This window comes from Sceloporus undulatus, chromosome 1 (assembly GCF_019175285.1).
Source record: "Sceloporus undulatus isolate JIND9_A2432 ecotype Alabama chromosome 1, SceUnd_v1.1, whole genome shotgun sequence".
Classification (NCBI taxonomy): Eukaryota; Metazoa; Chordata; class Lepidosauria; order Squamata; family Phrynosomatidae; genus Sceloporus; species Sceloporus undulatus.
The window spans coordinates 262,296,807-262,322,377 of record NC_056522.1 but is presented as its reverse complement, the minus strand read 5'-3'; the positions used below and the strand labels follow the sequence as shown (position 1 = coordinate 262,322,377).

General features: G+C 42.0%; 1 protein-coding gene across 3 annotated transcripts in view; it reads left to right on the top strand.

Moving 5' to 3' along the window:
- Positions 1-2,759, top strand: part of C1H11orf24 (chromosome 1 C11orf24 homolog) — a 38,736-nt gene extending 35,977 nt beyond the window's left edge. For all 3 annotated transcript variants that reach the window (XM_042437261.1, XM_042437272.1, XM_042437283.1), the window contains one exon: positions 690-2,759. In XM_042437261.1, coding sequence (XP_042293195.1) covers positions 690-1,837 — 1,148 coding nt within the window. In that variant the 3' untranslated portion in view covers positions 1,838-2,759. The remainder of the gene's footprint in view (positions 1-689) is intronic.
- Positions 2,760-25,571: the final 22,812 nt, after the last annotated feature.

Genomic DNA, 25,571 nt, shown 5'->3' with positions numbered 1-25,571 from the left:
ATGGGAACATCAGCACCCTGTGTACAGTTAACCATGGGTTTCGAGTGTTGGATTAGGATTCTAGGAGACCATGGTTCAAATCCCAGTTTAGCCATGGTAACATACTGGATGATCTTGGGCAAATCAAACTCTCTTAGTCTTAGAGAAAGGCAGTAACAAACAAACCTTCTCTGAAAAAACCTAAGAAAATCCTGTGATAGGATCACCATAAATTAGAGTTGACTTGAAGGCACATAACAGCAACAGGAACAATATTATCAAAGGTATTTGCTTGTGTAATTACAGAATAGTAGTTGTCATATGTGGTAATAAAGTATACATTCTTTGAAAGATCTTGGATACTCATTTATCAAAATACCACCAATATGTAATTCTTTACCATGGATGGTGTGTGTGTGTGTGTGTGTGTGAGAGAGAGAGAGAGAGTGTGTGTGTGTGTGTGTGTGTGAGAGAGAGAGAGAGAGAGAGAGAGAGGTCAAGAAGCTGAGAGCTACCACATACTTGTATGCAACATTCAAATCAAAGAGAGACATAATATAACTAGTTGATATGGCTATTCATTTGTGCTAAGTAAATTAGAGGCAACAGGAACACATAAAATAAATTGTCTTTCATGTGCAGCTCTTGAGACTCATATCTAGTGGGCTTTTTGGAGATGTGGGTCACATCTCTGTTTTTGCTTTTTACAGAATTTATGATCCGTAAAAGAAGAGACCATGATGCATCCCATAAGATGAATGGTACAGAAAGCGCAAATAAAGAAGAAGAGATGCTAAATAATGCAGAGAGAAATATAGAAATGCCTCTTTCATCAACAACTCAAGCAAGGGCAACAACAGAAGATACTACAGTCCACACCACATTAGCAATCAGATCCAATACGAAGAAGGCTACCAGTGCTAGCCCTGTGACTACTACCATTTCTCAAGATAGAGCAGGAGCAACAGCCATAACCAACAGTACTAACAACAAAACCACAAAGCCACAGAACAGAAAAGTCAGCACTGCAACTATTAATCCAGCTTCCAGGATCTCCCTTAACACCACATTATCAGCTACCACACCTTCCCTTTCAAAAGATGATGGTACTAATGTTAAGACTACAGAAGGTTCAAAAGGAGTGCAGGCCAGTACCTTAATTTCAGGAGGAGTTGAGAGAACAACACCAGCAAAAGCTCCTCTCAGGACTACTGCTACTGCTGCTGCAGCTCTGCGCACAACAGCAAAATATTTAGTGCTTTCCACAGCCCCCAAAATAGTTATTCCACCTAGCACTTTCACACCAGTAATCTTGTCTACAGGTACAAGCACCCACAGTCCACCAACGTCAGCCATCACAAACACAACTATAATAACTACAAGATCAACTGCAGCAACAACATTGATAGCAGCTATCCCTGCAGCAGCAGCAACAAAGTCAGCTGAATTCACAACAGTTGTGACAGACAAAGCAAAGCCTTCTTTAAGTATGGTAACTCCAGCTTTCTCTACAAAGGGTGCTGAAGTCACTGCTACACAGCAGACAGAGTCTACCAGTCAACCAGTGGGAGAAACGACTTATACACATTCCTTGGTGCTGTTTACAACTAAAAGTTCATCAACTCCATCCAAATCAATAACTGTGGAACAAGGAAAAGATCAGCAGGACACAGAGAGTGAGAGTAGCTATCGGCAGGTAGATTTCACTTTGCTCCTAGCAGTTCTTCTCTTTGGAGTCCTGTTTTTTGTAACAATTGTAGTCTTATTTGCTATACAGGCCTATGAGAGCTACAGAAAGAAAGACTATACTCAGGTGGACTATCTAATCAATGGGATGTATGCAGACTCAGAAATATGAAAGCAATACAGATGCAAAGGACAAAGCTAACAGTATACAGTGGGAGTAGAAAAGCCTCATGTGGCTTGTTGTTCCATTCCTTGTTCTGTCTCTAAGACCAACTGAAAGTGCTTCCAAATTACATTTGGTGCAATGTAGGAGAAATGCCATGTATTCTACTTTTGAAAGTAATTTTTTTAACACACACACAGGTTGCCATGGATATATTGTTTCTCCAACTGCAGTTTTACTTCTGTTGTGCTAGTTTTATTTGTCATGGTCAAGGGCTGTCAAGTGCTGTGAGGGGGTACCCTTATCGGAAGACTGGTGTCCTTCTTAAATTGTTCAGGTTATCTTCAAGCCCTATCGACCCCCGTGAATTAAATGATTAAAAAGGGTGTTCCCCCTAGGTTTTTAAAAAAAATAAATAAATAGTGGCATTTCTGATGCTTGTGTGTCTCACAGGGACTGTGTGGACTTTTGGTAATCGAAATGTCTGACCAAAGACAGGTGGGATTGGTGCAGGGGGTCCAACCTCAAAGAGTGCCAAGTGCAACAAACCATTGCTTTGCATAACTTGTGACCTCTTCATGTATGGTACGTTTCTCTGCACTTCTAGCTACAGCAGTAAAAGACCCAAGGGGAGAATTTGTTGGCTCAACATGCTGCCTAAGAGTCAATGCTTGTTCACAGGTTACAAAGAATCTTGAAGTCTCCTATAATTACTAAGCATTCCTATTGTTTCTTGTTAGGGGTTAAGTTTGCTGGAGCAGCCATCTTGTCTCGGTGACCTCGCTGCTTGTTTAAAAAAAAATCTGTTTAATAGACTCTGTTAATGCTGTGCTGCTTCCTAATCATGGTGGTTCTTCCTTGAGGGGCTTCTGCACCTTTATATAATTTTATTTTTGTACTCATTCACTTAATAAATGAGGCCTGGAAGGCATCCAAAGGTTTGCTGGCTGAGTCTTTCACCTCCTGATTTCCCCACTCTTGCTTTCCCAATTTCTGAGCTCACTAAGGCCTTCTGATAGCCTGATTTCACGAATACTTTCTCTCTCAGAACTTAGCATTTCCCAGGCTGAAAATCCTGAAATGGGATGTTTCTCAGTCTCAACCTATCATGCAGGAATAGTACATACAGATTTTTGAGGGACACCTTAGCAAGAGCTATCCCTGGAAGGGTCAGTCTTCATTCCTGCCTCATGTCCCTTTCTCTTGCTTTTCTGCTTCACAAGATCTTCTCAACAACTTCAGCAACAAGAAGGCTCTCTACCTTCTTCCTATTCTTCAGTGAGAGGCTAGACTAGGGATGTCTGGGACCTTGCCCTCCTCAGATGAGCCAAGGGAGGAATCCATGCAGGGCTAGCAAGTAAGAAAAAATCCTTCCCATCAGCACTGCTGACACCAAGATGGTTAGGAGACCAGGGATGAGGCTGCGGATCAGCTCCATGCTTTGTGAAAACAGGGCAGAGAACACTGGAATCAGCTTCCTGATTTGTGGGCACAGTGTAAACTTTATCATAGAAATATTCACCACCACCACATACAGATCAGCCTCCTTAACAGTATGACCAAGCCATTTGTCAATTTTTTTTTCTCTTAGTCACAGTCCCTCTTAGGCTTCTGAATTGTTCCATGAGCATTTAGACTACAGACCAAAGCATATCTAAGCAAATTTCCATACCAACTATGAATGGATCAACACAGCCTACAGCTTACAAAAGCCATCTCATGATAGAGGAAATATATGTGATAGCATACTCAATGACAGTAAACCCAAATAGCCACTCCATGTTGAATAAACATTAAAATTTTAAGAAACGCTGCATTTTGAGATAACAGTTGGTCAGCCCACATGATTCCTGTGCAAAAAATTTATCCAGAAAAAATGATTATTTTGCAAAGTTTATACTGAGCTCACATAGCTGAGAGACCTTTCCATATAGTCTCTGCCTTGTTTTCATAAAACATAGGGCTCAATTATCTATAAACCTTGATTTCTCTTGGATGTGGTCGACCAGTATTTGAAGAAATCAATACATTCCCTGAGGTTTTCGCTCTGTCAACAACCAGTGTGCACACATTTGTTGCTTGTATCCAGCCTTTCTCCCAGGACTGAGTCTCCAAGTACTTCACAAGATTGAAACAAGTATAAATAAAAGCAGGAATAGATTTTAAAAGACAGGAATGAATAATGCAAAACACACAAGTATATTAAAACAGATTTTTTTTTAAAAAAAATTGCAGGACCAATTAGGTAAAACCTTTTTTTTCAACAAGCAGTCAGTTGCTGAAAACCTGCCTGCATTAAAAGATCGCTATTGAGATACTTTTGTTTAGCCAAGAGCCATATTCATTCATGTGAAGGACATGGGAAAAGGGAGGAACATGACTATAGTGAGTGGGCTAGAGCTTAACACAGGTGGGCCCATCCTCAACACTTCCCAACTGATCCACACTGCATTGACACAAGTCCAAGCATGCTGTTCACATTTTAATCATCGCCCATTCTGTGTATTGGCTCTGCTCAGCAATATATTCATAACTCTACAAATAACTTTTGGTATGGAAAAAGAATTACTACAACGTTGAGCTGTTTCTGCAATGTGTATTTATTTGTTAGGTGTGCTTGTAGGGATGAGCCAATAGAGTGTGCTGTTGTGCCACTTGTGAGATGTGGGGCTCCTAGTAACTCCAGAGATTCTGGGTAGCAGGAGATGCCTCCAGAACCTAAGCTTCCTACATTCACTGGTGTGCTCCTCCTTTTCTTTCCTTGGTTGAAAATTCTTCTTTCCTCTTCCTTTTCCCTGTCCAGCTCCCTAGTGAACTATATTTGAATTAGAGACACTCTACTGTTGCATTGAGCTGACCCAACATCCTGCAGACCCCAATTAAACAGATGGAAACTATTTGGGTAGGAATGTACAGCTTTTGAAACAATATAAACAGCAAACATTTATGTGCATGGTTCATTCAGTGTCTAAAACACTTAACTCCTGGGCAGACAGAAGTCAACAAATATGATAAATACAAAAAATTCACCATTTACTGAATTCTTTTTCCCTTCCCAGAATCCAGAAATATAATACTTCAATTTCTTATTTGTTTTGCTCCATTTGTGTGCACAGGTCTCTGCCCAAAGGATCCCACAATTTAAATTTCCACATGAGACATAATGTACATAATGTAAACAATGGGGAAAATATATAATTTTATGTAGATTGAAAAAGAATATCAATCTGTGTACATATAACGTATTAATAAAAATAATGATTACAAATTTCAACATGAGAAAAAGAGGTAGAAGGAGAATAGAAACAAGGGTAACAGAGAGAGGATATGATTCAATTATATATGAGTAGATTTAATGATTATATTTACTACAGGCTACCTAATAATAAAATTATCCAGGTGGCTTTCAATAGGAAGTTATGCAGACATTATTGCAATTACATTGACAGTAAAACAAATGAATCCAGTGCAAAACATTGAGAGGAGACTAAAATAATGAGGCCAAGTCACAGTTAGAAGTGAGAACAAAAGGCGTGGGAATATAAAAAAGTAATTTGCTTGGTGACAAAAGTAAAACAAGATGGGTGAGAGGGAAACCTCTAGGGGAGCTGGGCATTCCTATTATTGATGAGCCACCACTGAAAAGGCCTTCCCACTAGGAATCATATAAATAATAATAAATAAAACTTTTATTTATACCCCATTTTTTGATAAACTTACAACAGTAAAAATAGTACATCCATATATACAAAGTATCCCCCTTAAAAAGATTAAACACTATAAGATTTAAAATTATATAACTATTAAAAACCAATAACAGTGGCAGAGTCATCACATATATGTGGTGGAATCGCCACATGGTCGAGTAGTTTATCCTGGAAAAGCCTGCTGGAAGTGTTCTGTCTTTAAGTTGGTAATTTGATGGCTCTCATCCGGCAGGTGATTCCATAGACTGGGAGCGGAATCATCTGCTGGCAGGGTCACTGTGGGAAGACCACTGAAGAAGACTTCATGGTCTGGATAGATATCTATGGGAAGGGACAATCTTGTCCCAGCCCTAAGCCCTGAAAGGCCTTAAAAGTCATGATGTGTCCATGAAAATAAGCCCAGAATTTGACAGGTGATCCAACAAAGATGACAAAGCACTGGTATAACATTCCTAGTTCCAATTAAACTGAATTCCATAGTATCTATTTTATTTAAAATGCAGGTTGGGAAAGCATTAGTAAAACTGTCAGAATATTGTATTTTGTGATCCTTTTTCACTCCGGGGCTACCTCATAAAATGAAAACAGTACAACTCCCAGGATCCCCCAGCCTGCATGGATCACAAGGTTGCAGGGTCTTGGAACAGCAGCTGAAGTCTTGGGGATCTAATATGCTTTTCCAAGGCTGCAGTCAGACCAATCTTGGGATAAGGGGCCTTGTAAGAGCAGAAAATTTGGTGATTGCATGTGAAGTGGCTTTAAAGCCAGGATATGTCTTCATTCATTCACAGTTCTCATCATGGCTTTTAAACTTAAGCACAAAAAAAAATCATGCCAGTGCACCAAAAAGCCCAAAGCCAAGGAAGAGAATAGGAGAGAAAGAAACATGTGTTTCTGGAATTTAGCATATTGTTCCAGATAGGGACTAGGCCATGAGTATCATGACAGGTGAGCTACCTTGTGTGTAAGGCCTGACAGCAGTGGCACAGGTCTGGGGTGGAGGAGAAAGAGCTGAAAGTAAGCTTTCCACAAGTCCCAGTACCAGCATAGGGCCTGGAAAAATTACCCACCTGTATATGTGAAAGCTGCAACTGGCAACAATGGCAACTGATACAGCTACTGAATGCATTTTGTTGCCTGCCAGTTCCCCCACCCCCATGGGATGCCATAATATCTGGTTAGCTAAATTCTGTCTCCGGTTATCCAGATTGCCTGCATAGTGGTTTCCACATTCATCTGACACTGAAGCAGTTTTGGGCCACCTCCAAATGGTGTGCTGGTTTTAGCCATGAATGATCTGCCCCATCTGACATCCCACAGGTCTTGAATCTCTTCCTGTGCAGTGATTGGGGCTTTTTGTTGTTTTTATTTTAAAAATCTATATATTCCATCGGTGTCAAATTCCATGTCTAATTGCCCTTCGGAGGAACATCTGAGGGAGGGGGAAGTTTCAACATGCAAGATTGCTAAATTTGGCCCCCATACTAGTCAGTTTAGTATTTGTAATATCTCTGTTGGGCCAGTGGCCTCTTTTTTCTTTCTTCAAGCTGTATTTCTATCTGAAGGTGAGCAGCTGGGGAAAGAAAGGTTGTTGTCCTAAAGTTGTTTTTTACATGGTGACCCTAAGGCAAACGTATCACGGGGTTTTCTTGTCATCATTTGTTCAGAGGGGGTTTGCCCTTGCCTTCACCTAGACTGAGAGCGTATGACTTATCCAAGGGTTTCAGAGATAAGTAGAGATTTGAACCTGAGTGACCTTGAGTCCTAGTTCAACAAATTAAATTCATTTTTGTTTCACATATATTCTATATCCACAGCCCGAAGATAATTTTACACAATTTTTTTTTTTTTGCATGTAGCCAAGTTTGTGTACATTGAACCATCAGAAGGCAAAGCTGTTGCTATGTTAGCCATCCATGAAAAAAGTTTTGGTTTTTGGAATATTTTCAAATATTGGAATTCCAGATAAGGGAGACTCAACCCAAGAAATATTTCTTTGGCCACTTTCAGGACCAGGTACATATAGTTTTGGAACATTTTTCAAAGTCAGAGCTTTCCCAAGCACTGTTCAAAGGTAACTGTATGCCAATCATATTGTACTGATATAGTGTGAAAGATATCAAATCAGGTATGATATAGCTGGTTCATTCCTGCCCATGAGAGGTTAGAGCTGCCATTTCAGCATTTAGGAGGAGGAAAGCTGGAATGCAAGAGAAAGCTGCTAGCTTGACTCTGGGGAAAGTGTAACCTCAGCTGAACAGGTCAGACGCTACCCCCAATCCTTGTCTGGATTAATTTCAGTGTTTTCACTCTCATTAAGTCTGATTTATCCCAGACACCTGTTCAAAGCGTCAAAAGGCCACACCTGACACAGATGAAAAAGGGAAACAAGCATACTGATGACACAGCACCCCAAGTGCTTGATTTACCTCGCCTGGTGTTTTTATGTGGATGTTAAATAAGATGTTTTCATGAGAGACATGACAGAACATAACCCCAAGGGCCAGGCCATAGAGCGGCCATCTCCTAGAAGCTTCAGGTCAGATCTACCCATCAAAAGTAGTGTAAAACAGTGCTTGATACTCCAATCCCAACAAGGCAATCCCAATATTTTATGATATAAGCCAGCCATAGCAATGGTGAGGGCTTTGGAGAGATGAAGTCTAAAGCATCTGGAGGCCCAATGTTTGGAAGGTACATATCTAGAAATCTTTTTACAGGGTAGGAAACATGTGGGCTTCCAGATGTTATTGGGCTCCAGGTCCCATCCATTCTAGCCAGCCTGCCCAATGGTAAACCATGGTGAGAAAAATAAGTCATCCACATTTGAAGGTCTGACAGTTCCCCAGCACTGCTCTAGAAAACTGATGGCCTCATTGCCCATCCACTTCCCAGTGTAAGTCACCTAGTAGGTAACCAAGGGATAAGTTCCTTGTAATTAGACTGATTTGAATATGATGTCCAAGAATGTGAGTAGCTGGACCATCAGCAAATGCTCAGGCACTTTACCAGCAGGATCCTGGAAACTCAAGTCAGAAGGTCATATGACTAAACCACACCAAGCACCACTAGGGCAAAGGAGTTACAGAAAACCCCTGCCACCAAGAAATTGCTATTGTCCTTTCCTGTGTAGATCTCTGCATCAAGGCATATGATCTGCTGTACGTGTGAATGGCTAGAATTAATTTTGAGAAGACCCATGTTCTGCTGTGAAGACCTGTGTATAAACACTCAGAAAGTGACATGGTGATAAAGCACCGCATTCCCCCTCTATGCCTCCACCATTAAGCTCATGTTGCTGCTTCACTAAGCCAATGGCAGGAAGAGGTCTGAAACCACTTTGCCTGGTAGAACTATTAAATCTTGCATGGCAATTTTTCCACTTACTGACCTAGCATTTCACAACAACACTGACAGGAAGTTTTTGGCTGAAATAAGCCCTTCTGCTGAATCACCCTAACCATCTGTAGTCTTGTGACAAATAACTTTCTTGGCTACTGGCTGTAAGTCAATGCCCAAACCTACGAGAAGAAAACAGTGAGTGAGAGAAGAGTTCTATATAAAAATGAATTATAAGAATGCAGATGTGTGTGTGTGTGTGTGTGTGTGTGTGTGTGTGTTTTAAGATGGGCTTGTTTTCACTGACAGACATTATCTTCACCAAAATAATTCCTGGAGCCTAGTTATAGATAGCCATTAGTGATGAATAATAACTTACTTGCAAAGTTATTAACGTTGTGTAGCTAGGTGTGTTCATTGTTCATGACAATAATCATGATGACCACCAACATTAGGGAAAAGCAGCTTTAAGAATCAAATGGTTACAGAACATGCCTTGCCACAGAGCTCTGCATACAAGCTCTTCATCTCAATCAAGGATTTTTTCTCAATTCAGAGTTTATCCTGATTCAGTTGAGTTAGCCAACTGGGTTGACCTGCAGCAGAAATATCTAAAATATGTGGGAGTTTGTGGAGATGCTGCTGGCATATGTTGTTTTTGCAGTGGTTAGGAAAGAGGGACATCTGATCTGGGAAGCTGAGGAAAGAAAACAAAATGGCCTAAATACCCTAAAGGCACCAGATGATATCTGCTCTTGGAAGCTAAGCAGAGTCAGCCCAGATTAGTACTTGGATGGGGGACTGCCAATGAATACCAAGTGCTGTAGACTATGTGGGGGATCCATTCCAGACTACCCTGCATAAAGCAAATACCACGCATGTTCAATCCCTATTTAACTGAATGGGGCTCATGAATGTGGTGGCGCGGCGGTGAGTGCGCGCCACGGGCACATGCCCCATTAGTCACAATGGGGCGCGCCGCCCCTTGCGCCCCACATGCAACTTTCAGTATATGCCAAAAACCGCATATAGCGTGCCCGTGTATGACACGGGTCCACTGTATTTCAGAGGAAGGAACTGGTAAAACCACCTCTGAGTTTTCCTTGCCTAAGAAAACCCTATGTAATCCATGGAGATCATCTTACCTCAACAGGTAACTTGAAGGTCCATGTGTGTGTGTGTATGTGTGCACACACGCATATGCATGTGCGCACACACACCATAGGCATTCAGTCTTCTGTCTTCCTACACATCACTTTTGTTACCTTTTCAGCCTTCATTCATTTGGATTCACAATAAAGATCAAGCATGAAGTAAAGCACTTAGACCTATCTTGCTTTTAAAAAAAGATTTATATAGTTGTGTAATTGTGATGACCTATTGAGAGAAAGAGATTTTCAAAACACTTAACCTCACAGGGTATGTGAACAGAGCAGAGGTTGACAGGCTTACTTTTTTGAGACCAATCCTCAGAATCCCTTAAATTCCAGTCCAAAAAAAGGGCAATTTCCCCAAGATCTAGAAGTCTACATAATTCAACAGCAAATTTTAATAACATTTGAGTAACAAAGCATGAATCACCATAGAGCAGAAATTTACAGTAGTCTGAAAAGCAGACAAGTTTTTTGAGGTTCAGCATTTTTGCCTCTGGGTTGGGTGTGCAGCTGGTACAGCAGGTCAAGTTGCTGAAGACATGGCAGTTAAGTTAGAATCATAGAATCACAGAAGAACAGAGTTGGAAGAGACTGCAAGGGCCATCCAGTCCAACCCCCTGCCATGCAGGAAATCCAAATCAAAGCATCCCCAACAGATGGCCATCCAGCCTCTGCTTAAAGACCTCCAAGGAGGGAGATTTCACTACACTCCGAGGGAGTGTGTTCCACTGTCGGACAGCTGTTCAAGCTCTGGACTGAAAGGATATCATTTATACCCCTGGTGGATACTATCCTCTCAAAGACGTTAACATTTATAGCATACTTTGCATATACCATTCCAGAGCCACCCTCACTATTAAACAAAGTGAGGCAAATATCTCCAGCAGAAAATACTGGGCCAGGGAGAGAACTCCCTTCCCCTACCCAGACTTTTAACTTCAGTGGATGGGCGAGCTAGAATAATAATAATACCCACTTCTCCTCATGGATTGAGGCAGGGGACAACAACAATTTACAAACAACATCAGTTAAAACATACATCAGTTTAAAAGGTCAAATAAAATCTACACATATTAAAACAATCCACATTTAAAATTCATCATTTAAAATTTACAACCATTAAGCAAAATAAGCATGTATTTAGGGCATCAAGGGAAGGGGGATCACCAGAGAAATTTTCCATTGCTGGATTTACCATGGACCATATGGTGCAAAACTTCAAATGGTACAGCTGAACCAGGTTCTCAAGAAAAATGGCTTCCACAATAATTGGAAAAAAATAACACACACATATATACAATAATAAAAATAAGAATAGCAATAATACTATAAATAATAAGTAATAATTAGGATTGATCATAATAATCCTTTTTGGGGCCTCAAAAACTTTTAAATCTTTAGGGCTTTCAAAAGTTTTAATCCAGCTATTGTGGAGGGACAGTCTTCCTTCACTAATACTGAAGTAAAACTGAAATGTCAATCCAGCATTTTGAACAAGAGTGATGGCTAGCTTGTTCTTTCCCTCAGACAGCAAAACATGTTAGGCTAGCCCTGCACTGTGCCTCACTGTTAGAGCAATCCTATACAGGATAAACTAAATTTTAAGAGAAACCACTTTCCTTACTGGATTTCCTCATGGATAACATGCCTCAGGAATCGGAGCTGCACATTAAATCAGTGTTTACCTTTTAAAGACCAAAAGCAAGGGACACGCTAAATGTAAAATATGCAGGTAAGAAAAACCATGTTCAGTAACAAACTTCTTTTGCCACTTGGAGGAGCACTTTTGCACAAACTGTGATGCATTTCTTAACATTGGCTATGATGGATAGGGCAGAGAGTTACAGTACAGCACAGACTGCAGCACAGTCGGCCCTTCTTATACACTGATTTCTTATACACGGATTCAAGCATCCACGGTTTAAAAATGTTCAAAAAAGTATAAATTCCAAACAGCAAACCTTGATTTTCCATTTTTTATAAGGGACACCATTTTGCTATGCCATTATATTTAATGGGACTTGAACATCCATGGATTTTGTTATACAGGGGGATCTTGGAACCAAACCCCAGTGTATAACAAGTGTCCACTGTACAATACAGATGCTTTGCTTCTCTAGTTTTACTGTACACTGATGATAATAGCTTGAGTGAAGCCTTCTCAACTGTAGGAAGTTGTGACCAAGGATTTCCTACCAGAGAGGTGGTCATATTTCTTTCCAGGACTATTTTATTTTCTCACACTGGCATCCAGAAGTATATTATGTTCTCCGTTTTGTGGGACAAATTGCATTGATGAAAGACTTAAGACTATTGTCATAAAACGTGTATGAGTTTGTTTGCCAAAACTGAGCCAAGTGCAGGCAGCAAAATGTAAGCAGGGAAGGCCAAACAAGACTTTCTGTTTTGTATACAGAGATGCCTACCATTTTTACATGGTAAGTTTAGGATGCAGACAGCAGTTTGAGACAAGCTGAGATCATCAGCTGTCAGACAAGGTCAGTAGTCAGATGCAAAGAAAAATACAAACCTAGGGCTCACCCTACCATTGGCAGAGTGAGGCAACTGCTTCAGGTGGTGGAGGTTGGGAGGGAATGGCAAGCCTCCAGACACTCCTCCTGGGTTCCTTGGTCATCTCCTTCTCTTGGAGGTTAACCTGTCCTGCAGCTCCAACACCAAGGGTGGGCAAAGTGCAGCATGCCCTGCCAGGCCTTTTCTTTTTAGCCTATAGTCCCTGTAACACACCTGATGCTTCCCCAACCAATAAACCAACAAACAGAAACACAGAAAATATCACTGTTTCTAGAATCCTCTAAAAGCACCAGATTTGTGCTTAAACAGGTTGCATGGCCCAATAATCCAACTTCCCATGAAGAAGAAAGAAGAGGAAGAGGAAGAAACAACAACAACAGTAACAGCAACAGTGGTGATAAGTGCTTTGGGAGAAATTCCAGACAGATGGACCAAACATCTCAATTACCAGAGATAGGATTGCAATAGCGCACGCACACACACACACACACACACACACTTGGACACTACTTGGAACTTGCTACTTCACTGATTCCCAGATTTGGACTCTTAATAGTCACCTGAGTGACCATCCTATGATAGTGGGGTCAATTCAAGGCCTGAGTTCCTTGATGCAACTCTTGATAACATGCTTCAGAACAACTTCTGGCTACTAGCAATTCCAGTGTGTCAAAAAGCCCATATAAGGTAAAGGGATTTACAAAATACCACAAAGGGAAGGGAGGTTGATGAGCAGGTTTCCTGTCATTGGATTTGGACAATGGGGTCTTCTATATCCAAACATTACCTTGGGAAGTTTAATGTAGACATCATCATTCATTATGAGATAATGACAGGCACTATTTTACTGCATACCTGCCAACAGGACTGATTCACATTTGCTGCATTTTTAGACCATATTCAGCCTGCTTAGGCCTCTGGTCATAACACAGTTTAGGATGATTTATGACTAAGACGATCAATTTGAGAATGTGTCGTTAGGAGCCAAGTGGGAAGGGAAGTGCGGCAACCACATGGGAGCCTATATCCCATAGAGCATATCATGTCTCTCTTGAGACATTAACCACAACACCCTGTTCAACTTGTGTGGGATTGGAGGGAGAGAAGGTCTCTTCAGATGTTTATCACAGAAACAGAGCTAGGTCCTGTGGGGCTTCTGGAGAACGTCAGGCTGCCGACTACCAGGATAAGTGGAGCAAGCCTCCTTGTGGGCCTTTTAAAACAAATAAAACACAACAGCAGATGAGAACATTGTGCACTGGCAGGAGAATGCGCACAAGGAGCCAATATATCTAGTCATTACCTTTAATGTCAAACAAAAGTAAACTGTGCCTAAAATGGATCAGAATGCGAGGTGAGCTCTTTTGTGGTGGTGGTGGGTTTAAAAAAACAAAACAAAACAGACACTGAGAAATAATAGCTCCTTCCCACCACTGTAGGTTGCTTATGAACTGAGGAATATATTTGATGCACAATGCTATCAAAGTAAACAAGATCTTCTTCCGTCTTGTTGGCTGTGTCATTCACCCAAAGAAAAGGCAACCTGATACAGATATATTACAACAATAACCCATGTATGCAGAGAAAGAAAGACATGGCCACGTTTCTTCCTAGAGGATGTTTCAAAGTACAGTATCCTCTGTGGGAAAGGCTATGCAGTATCATCTAACTACAGTTGCCAGATTGAACACTGGAGGTGGGTCCAGTACATTTAATGATTATCTAGAAGAGGGAATTTCAGCAGATATTGATTGTTCTACAACAGGGACATAGCCAGGATTTTAGGAAGGGGGGGGGGGTCCAGACTAAGTGCCACCATTATATTGGGGCTTGGGTGCGGCGGCACAGCAGCACGCACCATTCATTTTTCTAACGGAAGGGGGGGTCCGAACCCCAAGAACCCCCCCCCCTTAGCTACTTCCCTGCCTACAACCAGGTAACAAGCAATACCTGCTGAAATTCCCTCTTCTACACAACAATTCAATGTACAGCAGCTGTCTCCAGTTTTCACTCTGACAACACTAGATTTAACCCGAAAGACCCAGGAGGAAGAGCAGTAAAAATGGATGTAATGCCCCGTCTCTATATAACTATATTAATACACTTTATTGATGAAACCAGAAAGAGTTTATTGGAAAGATTATCACAGGAACACATCCTTTGCCAGATCTGAATTAACAAGCTAAGAGGGCTCATTCCCACTGGCAGAATAACACGGGTTGTGATTCAGATCCGCTCTGTGTTTGTAACTGATTTCAAAAGATCCCTCGTTCTCACTATTAAAGGGGATTTTTTTTTTAGCCACTTGAATCGGTTTTGGGGTTTTTGTCCCCATTTGCACTGCTTCAAGCTGGGGATGGGGGAAGCCGGTGATGGAGCACATGCTGGCGGGGGAGAGAGCCAAGGCCAAGGAGAGCGAGTAGGCATGGGGGAAGCCAAGTGAGGAGGCACCAGGGGGATGGAGGAGAAGGATGAAGGGGAGGACAATGCATATATATATAATATAATATAATTTTTGATTGATTGATTTTGCAACGACTTGCCTTGCCAAAAAATCAAACAGTCACATATTCTATCAATCACATATTCTATCAATTTAATTAAAAAATACAAGTACAGTGGTACCCCGGGATACGAATGCGCCGCCTTACGAAATTTCCGGGTTACGAAAAAAATCTATTTAAAAAAACTGTTCCGGGTTACGAATGTTTTTTCGGGTTACGAAAATTTTTTTGGTGCTTTTCGGCGCTATTTCACACCAAATCGCGGCTTTTCCCCATTAGCGCCTATGGCTTTTTCGGCTTACGAAGCCTTTCGGGTTACGAAAGCGGCGGCGGAACGAATTATTTTCGTAACCCGGGGCACCACTGTACACAGGCAGCACTGCAAGGTGGGGCTGGGGAATGATGGATCTGTCAAAACACAATTCATTTGTACAGTCCGGCCTCGGTTTCCACAGATTCTACATACATGGTTTGAACCATCTGCAGCTTTAAAATATTCAAAAACCAAATTCCAAAAAGTAAACCTTGATAAGGAACACCATTTTACTACCCCATTGTATATAGTGGGACTTCAACATCCACAGATTTTGGTATTCACAAGGAGTCCTGGAACCAAGCCCCAGTGGACACCAAGATCCCATTGTACACATAACTTAAACACTGCCATGTAACATGTGTTCTGGGTGACTTACAAACATACAATGGAGCAACAAAATGTGCAGCAAAGGCATACACAAATAATGAGTCCCAGATAAAGCAGACCATTGAGTCAATGGGACTGACATTGGTACTGATGTACCAAGTCCCATTGATTCAGTGGCTCTTCTCTAGTTAGACTAACAACTGGATTAAGGCCCAATTTTGGACCAATAAACACAGTTATAAAATCATAAGCCACTTTAAAATGGAAACTGAGAAACAAATTCACAGTACAGTAATGACTTGATTTAAAACTGCAGACAGAGAAATAAAATCCACAAATCTATAATAGTTCAAAACTATATGAGCCAGCATGATGTAGTAGTTGAAGCATTCAGCTATGATTCTGGAAAGCAGGGTTTGAATCCCAGCTCGGCCAAGGTAACCCACTGGGTGACCTTGGGCAAGTCACACCCTCTCAGCCACAGATGATGACAATAGCAAAACCCCTCTGAGGAAACTTGCTAAGAAAACCTTGTGATAGCTTCACCACCTTAGAGTCACCATAAATCAGAAGGACCCAAAGGCACACAACAATGGGGAGAGAGTCTTTGCCTGGTGCTGGAAAGATATTAAATATATTAAATACATACAGTTGATCTGTTCTTCTGTGGAAAGGATATAGAGCTCACAAATAGAGTGCACACTCCTTATTCTCTCCTCCCCGAGACCAGACCTGCTACATCTTAATCCCCACCCCATCGTCTCCCTACAGGTAAAGAGCATTATTTGTGGCCCCTGTCAGGGCTTCACAGCTGCTGGGAAGGGATTTTTTGGAATGCACAAAGAACTACAGAATAGCAGTTCATCCAAAAATAGACCTACACGTGTGTAAGCCACAATTGCATGCATGCATATCACTGACAGGATTCTGAAGGTCCAAATCAATTTAAGTATATTTGTTTAGAATAATAAAGACAAAATAATGATGATCTAAAAAAATCAATATGTACACCAAAAGACACCTAGAAGATTATTGCATATTGTTCTCAGAACGTTGCGAGATGGAATGTTCTGGGAATGGGTATTATTGCATTCAAGAAAGTGGAACGTGATGGGAATGTTACAGGAACGCATTTTACCGCACAGCGCATCCCTTTTTCTTGAGAACGTTCCCAGAACATTTTGCTGTAGTGCATACATATTTCATTTTGAGGGCTGTGTACTGATGACGTCTCAACTAAACACTCGCCCTCTGATATCATGCTGTACGGTGTGTACAGCCAACAGAGGTGGGCCATTAACACGCCGCTACAGAAAAATGTCTCTAGACACATTGCTATCCGTTGGCGACACAGTCACTGTGAGAATTCCCGAGACAACGTATCTTCGACTTTTGAGATTCCATTTAAGTTTGCAAACATTCAACCTGTGAAAGTTACTGCTATGAATTCTATCTATATAAATTTGTCTGTATTTTTGGGTGTTTGGGTGTGTGCACAGAACAAACTGAGACACACACACACACAAATATGCACACATTAGCCATTTTATGTATAGTTTCTGTGTGTGTGTATATATATATATATATATATATATTTGTTTGTCTGTGTGTGCAGAAAGCAGACATATACAGAGTCATATATTTAAATATATGCATATATATACACACAACATTTAGAACCATATTGCCAATGTGCGCATATATATATATATAGTTTGGTGAAAATAGGATAAAATCTATGTTAGTTTTGTCAAAGAGGGCGCCGCGTCATACATGGGAGAGCAATGAAAAATTTAGTACACTCTAGGACTTTGGAGGACTAAAGAGAAGGGCATTGTTTCAGCCAATCAGGAGACGGAGGAATGAGAGAACAGAATTGGGAACAGATAAGAATACTGCACAGACTTCTTATGGAACGTTCTGAGAATGTTACAGCTCACTGGGAACACATCTAATCCATCCCCACCCTGGAACGCATGTGGAACACATCGGGAACGGTCTGAGAACCCGATAGGAACACATATGTGCGGTAAACTGAAATGTGTTCCGTTCCCATTGGGTTCCCAGAACGTTCTCAGAACGCTGTGCGATATTCTTCCTAGAAAAGGACAATTCATGTTCCATTTCTAGCATTAGGTGGTTCAGTACTTCCTGAGCAATGATTTTAATGATCTCTAACTCCATATTCATTACAAGAATGACAATAATGATGCACAAATCTAGACAATTTAGATATTTCTATGCTTAGATTTACCTATTCCAATAAGGCTGCCCCAGCTTCTTGAGATATATTCCTTTGGCCCTTGTCTTCTTGTTTGACGTCACTTTAAAACCAGCCCCAAATATCTAAACCTCTTATCATGCTATGTAGTTAACATCTAGTTAACATCTAAGCTCAAACTTCTTGCACTATTGCTTTTTGTTCCTTATATGAACTGGATACACTGTCCTTTCCCTAACATTTAATATAAAAATAAAGCCTCAACATCTAAATCTCAGCATTTCTCTTCAATTGTAATAGCTCAGCATTTATCTGAAATGTCAAGAGCTCAGCAGATGTCCTATTTGCTATGCACACGTAATACAGTGCGCCCGCGCCATACGCAGGCACGGCATACGCAGCCTTGAGCATATGCGCTCAAGCCGCGGGGCGCACACAAGGCGGAAGCGGCGGTGCATCCTATTCAATTGAATGGGCGCACGCGCCCATTGTGCACTGCGCGCGCCCGCGCCGCCGCGCACAAGCCCCATTGTTTCCAATGGGGCTCGAGCATAGGCGGAATTCGCCTTACGCGGGGGATCCAGAACAGATCCCCCGCGTAAGGTGAGGACAGACTGTATCAACGATACCTGTAAATATATGTGTCAATACCATCTTAATGGTAATTGACTATATGGCTTGCCGTATGCATCTATTAATAAAAGACATTGAAAATACCACCCCACTTTTTAAAATGTTTTCCAAAACTAAAAGTTGCTCAATGAATAAATTCAGGGTTTATTTTTTTTTTATTAGTCTAACTGTAGAGTACCCTTTTAAAACATGTGCTAGTGGTACATACCCTCAAAGTGAAAAAAATTGTTGGGTAATTGACACAAGTTTGTTATTATCAGCTAACTCATCCCCACCCCCCATTTTGAGAGTCAATGGCGCGTTCCAGACGGGCCCTATTGGGTGCTGTCATTATGCGCGAGGGGCAGCGTTTCCTGATGCGCCTTGCCCCTCGCACATAACGAAGACGTCAAAATGGCAGCGCCCTATACAGATGGGTGCCGCCATTTTGACGTGACGGACACCTAGCGTCCGCACATCTCGGCGCCCTTGTGATGTTGCAATGGCGCCCTTGGCGCCTTGCAACGTCACAACGTTGCCGCAAGAAGAACCCACTTTTTGCGGGTTCTTCTTGCTGCGTGGGGGAATCGCGTGGTTTGTCCGCTGCGGTTCCCTCGCGCAGCAAACACGGGCTGAAAAGCGCCATAGAATCATAGAATCATAGAGTTGGAAGAGACCGCAAGGGCCATCCAGTCCAACCCCCTGCCATGCAGGAAATCCAAATAAAAGCATCCCTGACAGATGGCCATCCAGCCTCTGTTTAAAGACCTCCAAGAAAGGAGATTCCACAACACTCCGAGGGAGTGTGTTCCACTGTCGGACGGCCCTTACAGTCAGGAAGCTCCTCCTAATGTTGAGGTGGAATCTCTTTTGCTGTAGCTTGTATCCATTGTTCCGGTCCCTAGTCTCTGGAGCAGCAGAAAACAAGCTTGCTCCCTCCTCAATATGACATCCCTTCAAATGTTTAAACAGGGCTATCATATCACCTCTTAACCTTCTCTTCTCCAGGTTAAACATCCCTTCTCCAGGCTAAACAGAGTAAAAGTGCCAACATCATGTTAAAAACTACCCAAAAGGTCAATGTTTAAAAGTAACATTTTGTCTTGTGGCACCTTAAGGGGGGGGGGGGGGGGAGCTTGCCTTGTGGTATCAGTTTGTGCTTTTCCAGTTAAATCCATGAACTAGTAATCTACTTGTGGGTAAGTATATATAGCCTGAGTACAGGGAACAGGAAAAAATGAGCTATACATAGAAAGGCCAAAAGGTGAAGCAATACAAGAGATACAGCAGTAGGTTAGTACCATAGAAAGCACAAAGAACAAAGAACCTATTCAAATAAAGGCTAACTCCAGTCACCATGATTTGCCCTCCATTAGCAGTCTTGAGGGATGAATAGCGACAGCAGAATTAATAGTAGACTATGGGTGAAAAGCTTTAGTTCTCCAGATGCTAAGTCTCAAAACTCCCATTAGGCCCACCCAGCTAGGGTTGCCATAGCGCCGGACCTCAAAACTGGGGAAAATGTAGGAGAAAATTTTCAAATGTAGGACACACAAAAATGTGTCCTACATTTGAAAATTCTGTCCTACATTTTCCCTGGCGATCGCGGCAGGGAGCGGAGGCCAAGCGGCGAGGGAAAGCCTCCACTTAAGGAGGCTTTCCTTCCCCGCCTGGGCCCCGGGCCTCACTGCGATCGGAGGCCAGGATTGGGGCCTCTCCTCGTTCCTGGCCCCAGCTGGGACCAGGAAGGAGGGGAGGAGGCCTGCGGCGGTCGGGGAGGTTGGCACGGCTGCGCCCAAGAGGCGCCGCCTCCCTGCAGCCTCCTCCGCACCAGGCCTCGCTGCCCTCCTTTTCCTCCGCGTGACCATGCGCGGTGGAGGAGGAGGAGGGCAGTGAGGCCCCAGGGTTGCCCAGCAACCCCGCTGCAACCGGGCTTTTCCCAGTTTTTGGCTGCACCCATGCCGTGACCGGGCAGGTGCAGCCAAAACCGAGAAAAACCCGGTTGCAACCGGGTTATGGCAACCCTACACCCAGCAGAGAGAATGGTCAGGAATAGTGGAAGCTGTAGTCCAAAACATCTTAAGAGCCAAATGTTTCATACATCTGGCATAAACAAATACCAAGAAGCAAGGGGTGGTTTTTAATTGTGAGGAACTCAGCATTTCTAGCATGTACAATGGTTATCCATTTAGTAACTTCATGTGGTTGGCATATCCTTACTTTTAACAGAAGATCTGAGGAGAATGAGATACTCCCACACTGATTTCTCTATTTGACATTTTAATGTCCTGTGATGCACCACTTTCTGTCTCGTCTGACATAAATGATAGAAGGGCACAACTGGCAGATGATGGTATCTAGACAGCATGCAGACTGGCTAATTTGGTTTGAGCTCAGTGACAGAGTTATCTGAATAAATGTGCTGAGTCTTACCATCTGGGCTTGCATCTTCATAATATATGGTCCACTGTTATTGTGCAGTTACATCAGATTGGCTCTCTCTCTCTCGCTCTCTCTCTCTCTCTCGCTCTCTCTCTCTAAACAAGGGCTATCTTATTATCACCCAAGGCTTGTGAGCAGAGAAGATAATATTCCAAGGTCATGGCCTTCTGTAAGGTAAAATCCTGGTAACTATGAAAGAACCATTTATCAGAAAATAGGGGGAAATAGTTCTCAGAAGAATAGCCTATATTTTCAGATCCAGAGCTTGGAAATGTTACTTTTCTTAGACTGGTTGCTCTGTCCGGGAACCGTAGCGGTCAAACTGCGCGGTTCCTGGGCACAGCCAGAAAGAAGCGCCGAAATTGCGCTTCTTTCTGGGCCCCAGAAGTGGCGCTGCGAGGCACTAGTCACACACTTGCAGCGTCACTTCTGCCACGCAACGTCTGGACAGGCGCTGCCATTTTGTACAGACTCGGTCCGTACTAGGGTTGAGGGGCATCAGGAAGTGATGCCCCTTCTCAACCCGAACACGCCCCTTCTCAGCCCTAGCACGCCCCTTTGCCGCGTTTGTAATGCGCCTATAGCTCCCCAAATCCTCCATCCAGCATAGCGATATGGCTTGGGGTTATGCAAATTTAAATAACTACTTGAGATCCAAAGTAGCTACTCCAATCTTTGTTAATATCAACAGAGCTGCTCTATATATCTGCATATCACAAATACTCCTATCTCCATTTAATATGGAGTGATGAGTGATTTGCAATGTCCACTCCTTGCATGGATTATAAGCTTTCAGTGCTAGCCCCTGTCTTCAACCTAACATACATTTATGACATCTTGAACATAACAGGGGTAGCAGAATTAAATTCCCAAGAATTTCAGTGTCCATTTTCTTGCATGCGCCTTTCCGATTATAAAAAGCAAGGAGGAAAACTATGAAAAATAATCCATACAGTAATCCTTAATTCCATCATTCATACACGTTGCAGTTTATAGTGAATTAGTACCATTTCTGAATTATTATTTTTTCTTTAGTTTGAACAGCTCTGATGAAACCATTTAAAAATTGGTGTCTAGTGAATTATATCTTAAATAATGTCCTGGTTGCCTATTATTATCTTGAATAATTTGGAATTAAGTTCATATTTTCAAACAGCCATGTCCTCTTTACAAACTTCTATGTGCACACACATGCACACACACACACACACACACACACACCATGCAACCTTTGACCCTGTCTAGGCTGCCTCCTACCCACAGACCTTGGGTGTAGGAGATCTGCTGAACAGACTGAGTCTGCACATTTTATTTCCCAGGGGCCCATATTCCCGGCAGATAAACATATACTATTTCTGGATAGAAAGAAGCCGTGATAAGAATGTTTATTTCCAGTCCTGTGAAATAGCTTCCATTTCAATGTGCACAAGTCATGAAATATGCTGATAGAAAAGGAGGACTCACCCTATTTGTCTGAATAGCAGAAAGTTTCTAAAGGCTGCTGTCTCTTTGTGGGGCCTCTTTCCTAGTTTTAAGGGAGCTAGAGACTTATAGGATACTTCCAGACTTGAGCTCTTTAATGCTGCTGAGGTCTTGCTCATCATTCACAAGGAGCTGAAAGTAAAATTGAAGCTATGTTTCAGCACTGCACCTAAAATGGTCCATGATCTCCTTTGTGTACTGTACTGGAACTCACGAGCATCAGTTTGGACTCTGCTAGATGTCTTGGTGCTGGTTCTCCTGCCACATTCAAGCTTTCTCCCTTACCTCTCCATCCCATCAACTCATTACCATCATTAAACTTAGGACCAATAGTCCATTGGTCAGGTAATGGGTGAAATCTCAGGAAACTGCTATATTTTTCAGTCTCCAGGCAGAGACAAAAATCTCAGGGTTGAACAGTTTTAGAGGAGGAGAAATGTGTTTTTTATGTGTAAAGTGGTTTTAAATCCTGAGTACTCATTTGTATACATTCCTGACTGGCACCACAGTTGTCTTGCTCAACATGAAAGTGTTTGCATATATGATGTGACTGCAATGTTGGTGCACCAACAGGCAGATGTGAGGGAAGGGAAATGGGAAGAAAGATGCACTTGGGCCCGTTATGCATTTTGGAATAAGAGAGGGAGCATCATCAGCACAATTCATTATCCTTGCTGCAGCAACTTTAGCAGCAGTGCATAGGGGCTGGGTGGGGGAACTTATTAAGGGCTGGTACAGTGAGTCTTCCATTAACCCCAGCAGCAGCATCCCTGCCAACATTTTACAGGTGACAATTAAGGCTGCTGCCACATGACTCTGTGCTTTTCCATACTGGGATTTGTAGTTTTGTGATATATTTATTTAATAATAAATATTTAGCCTTCTCTGTCAGAGAGCTCTGGTGCCTCAGCAAACGACAAACCCTCAGATTCCACAGTATTGAGCTATGGAAATTAAAGCGGGGCCAAACTGCACTAATTCTGCAGTGTGGATGCAGCCCAGGGCACATATGGCCAACCAGCACCAGGGTGTGCATTATGCAGGCATAGTGTTAAACTGTGACTGCTTGATACAGGGACTTGGCTTTTGTCTCATATCTAAACACCATACAATAACATGCAAAATCCATAAAACAGATATACCTTTATGAGGCCTACCAAAATGCATAAAATATATGTTGCCAGAAAGATTACAACACATATTTTATGCATTTTGGTTGATCAAATAAAAATATCACTGTTTTATGGATTTTTCATGTTTTTGTACTTTGCTATATGGCCAACACTGGATATGTTAGCTGAACACTATGAAGTTCATGGAAGTGGTCTACCAATTTCTACTAGCCATGATGTCTACATAGTATCTTTAGCATCAGAGGTTGCGTGTGTGTGTGTACATGCGTGTTGCACGCCTTCAAATCATTTCTAACTTATTGCAACCCTGAGGTAGTATGTCTCTTTATAACAGTTGTGGGAGAACATGAAAGCAGGACATGACAGTTCACCTCATGTCCTTCTTCTGGGCTTCCCCAAGGCATCTCCTTGGCCAATGTGGCAATAAATTCTGACTACTGAAGAGTCCTGCAATATCCTTCTTACATTCTGCCCCCAGGCATTTGTGCTATTGAATACCACATGGCTCTGTTTTATCCCACATGCTAGTTAATATGCACATGAAACTGCAGGGAGAAGTTTGGCATAAATCACTGTATTTCTCCTTTTCATCTAATCCAAGTGTGGTAGTGGAAGTACTTAATGGATGCCTGGAAGTGGTAATGGGCTGCATACCCTCCAACATTTCAAAGATGAAAACTAGGAGAAATGTGGCCAAGCAACATCAGAGTGCACTCAAGATGGCAAAAGTTATTAATGTGGAACAAGACATAAGCTAGGAAAGGTTGCAACAGTTTGCTTTTGCCTGAAGCTACTGGGAAGGACAAGATTCTGTCTCTCCTGCCTCAAGTTCCTGCAAAATTTGGGGGTTAAAAAGGCCTCCATATGGCCAAAACCACCTACTAATGTTGCATTTTGCCCTCTCATTGCCCCAGTTTTCCACCCCACCCTGACAATTGGATGGAAGTCAGCTGAAAAAAGAATGGGAAGGGATGAGATGTTACTTCTGGTCACATCTGCAGTGCCAATGTACTTCCAATCCAGGTATGAAACATGACACCTGCCTCCTTCACAGTTGTCCACCCCACCTACAGTTTGCATGAATGTTCTCATTTCTTTGTCTTTTTCTGTAGCAAACTGCAGGTGAATGCAGAGGGAGCCTCCCTCCTCCTTTTACATGATCATTTAACAGCAACAACAACAGCCACATTGGCTGCTGCTGGGGATAAGGAAAAGCATGGAACTAAGTATGGCATAATGATTTTAGGTGTTGGATTACAACTCTGGAGATGAGAGTTTGATTTCCCCCTCGGCTATAAAACCCATGCTCTCAGCCACAGGGGAAGGCAATGGCAAACTTCCTCTGAACAAATCTTGCCATGATAGGTTCACCTTAGGGTCTCCATAAGTCGGGAACAACTTGAAGACACACAACAACAAATATGCACAGAGCAGTTACACTCCATGTTTCCCATGTAGTTCTAGGCTAATATGTGCCTTCAAGTTGCAACTCCATGGATTTCACATGGTTTTCTTAGGCAAAGAATATTCAAAGGTGATTTGGCATTAGGATCTTGGCCAATATGTTTAATTTAACAAATTAATTAACAAATTAATGATATTAACATGCTTTGCAATTTAACCAGTTAATTTCCCCATACTGACTTCACGTCAATACATTAATGGTTCTCTGCTCTGCTTTTGTTTTACTTCGGAAAGGTCCAGAATGGAGACATAAAAGCAATAAACAAATTCCCGAAAAATCCCCTTATGGAATTAAAAGAGTGGGAGAAGGATAGATTCAAGTCAAGAACAAGACAAAACCTGTGCAAATGTTGTACAATGTGGAAACAGTCTCATACAGAGATTTCATGAGTCGAGGAGAGTTTGATTAATTAAAGAAATAATTCAGGAGACAGAAGACTCAGCCTCCACTGTGTGGTTCCAGGTGACCACTTCAACTGGATTGGTAAATGATATAAATAAATAATAAAT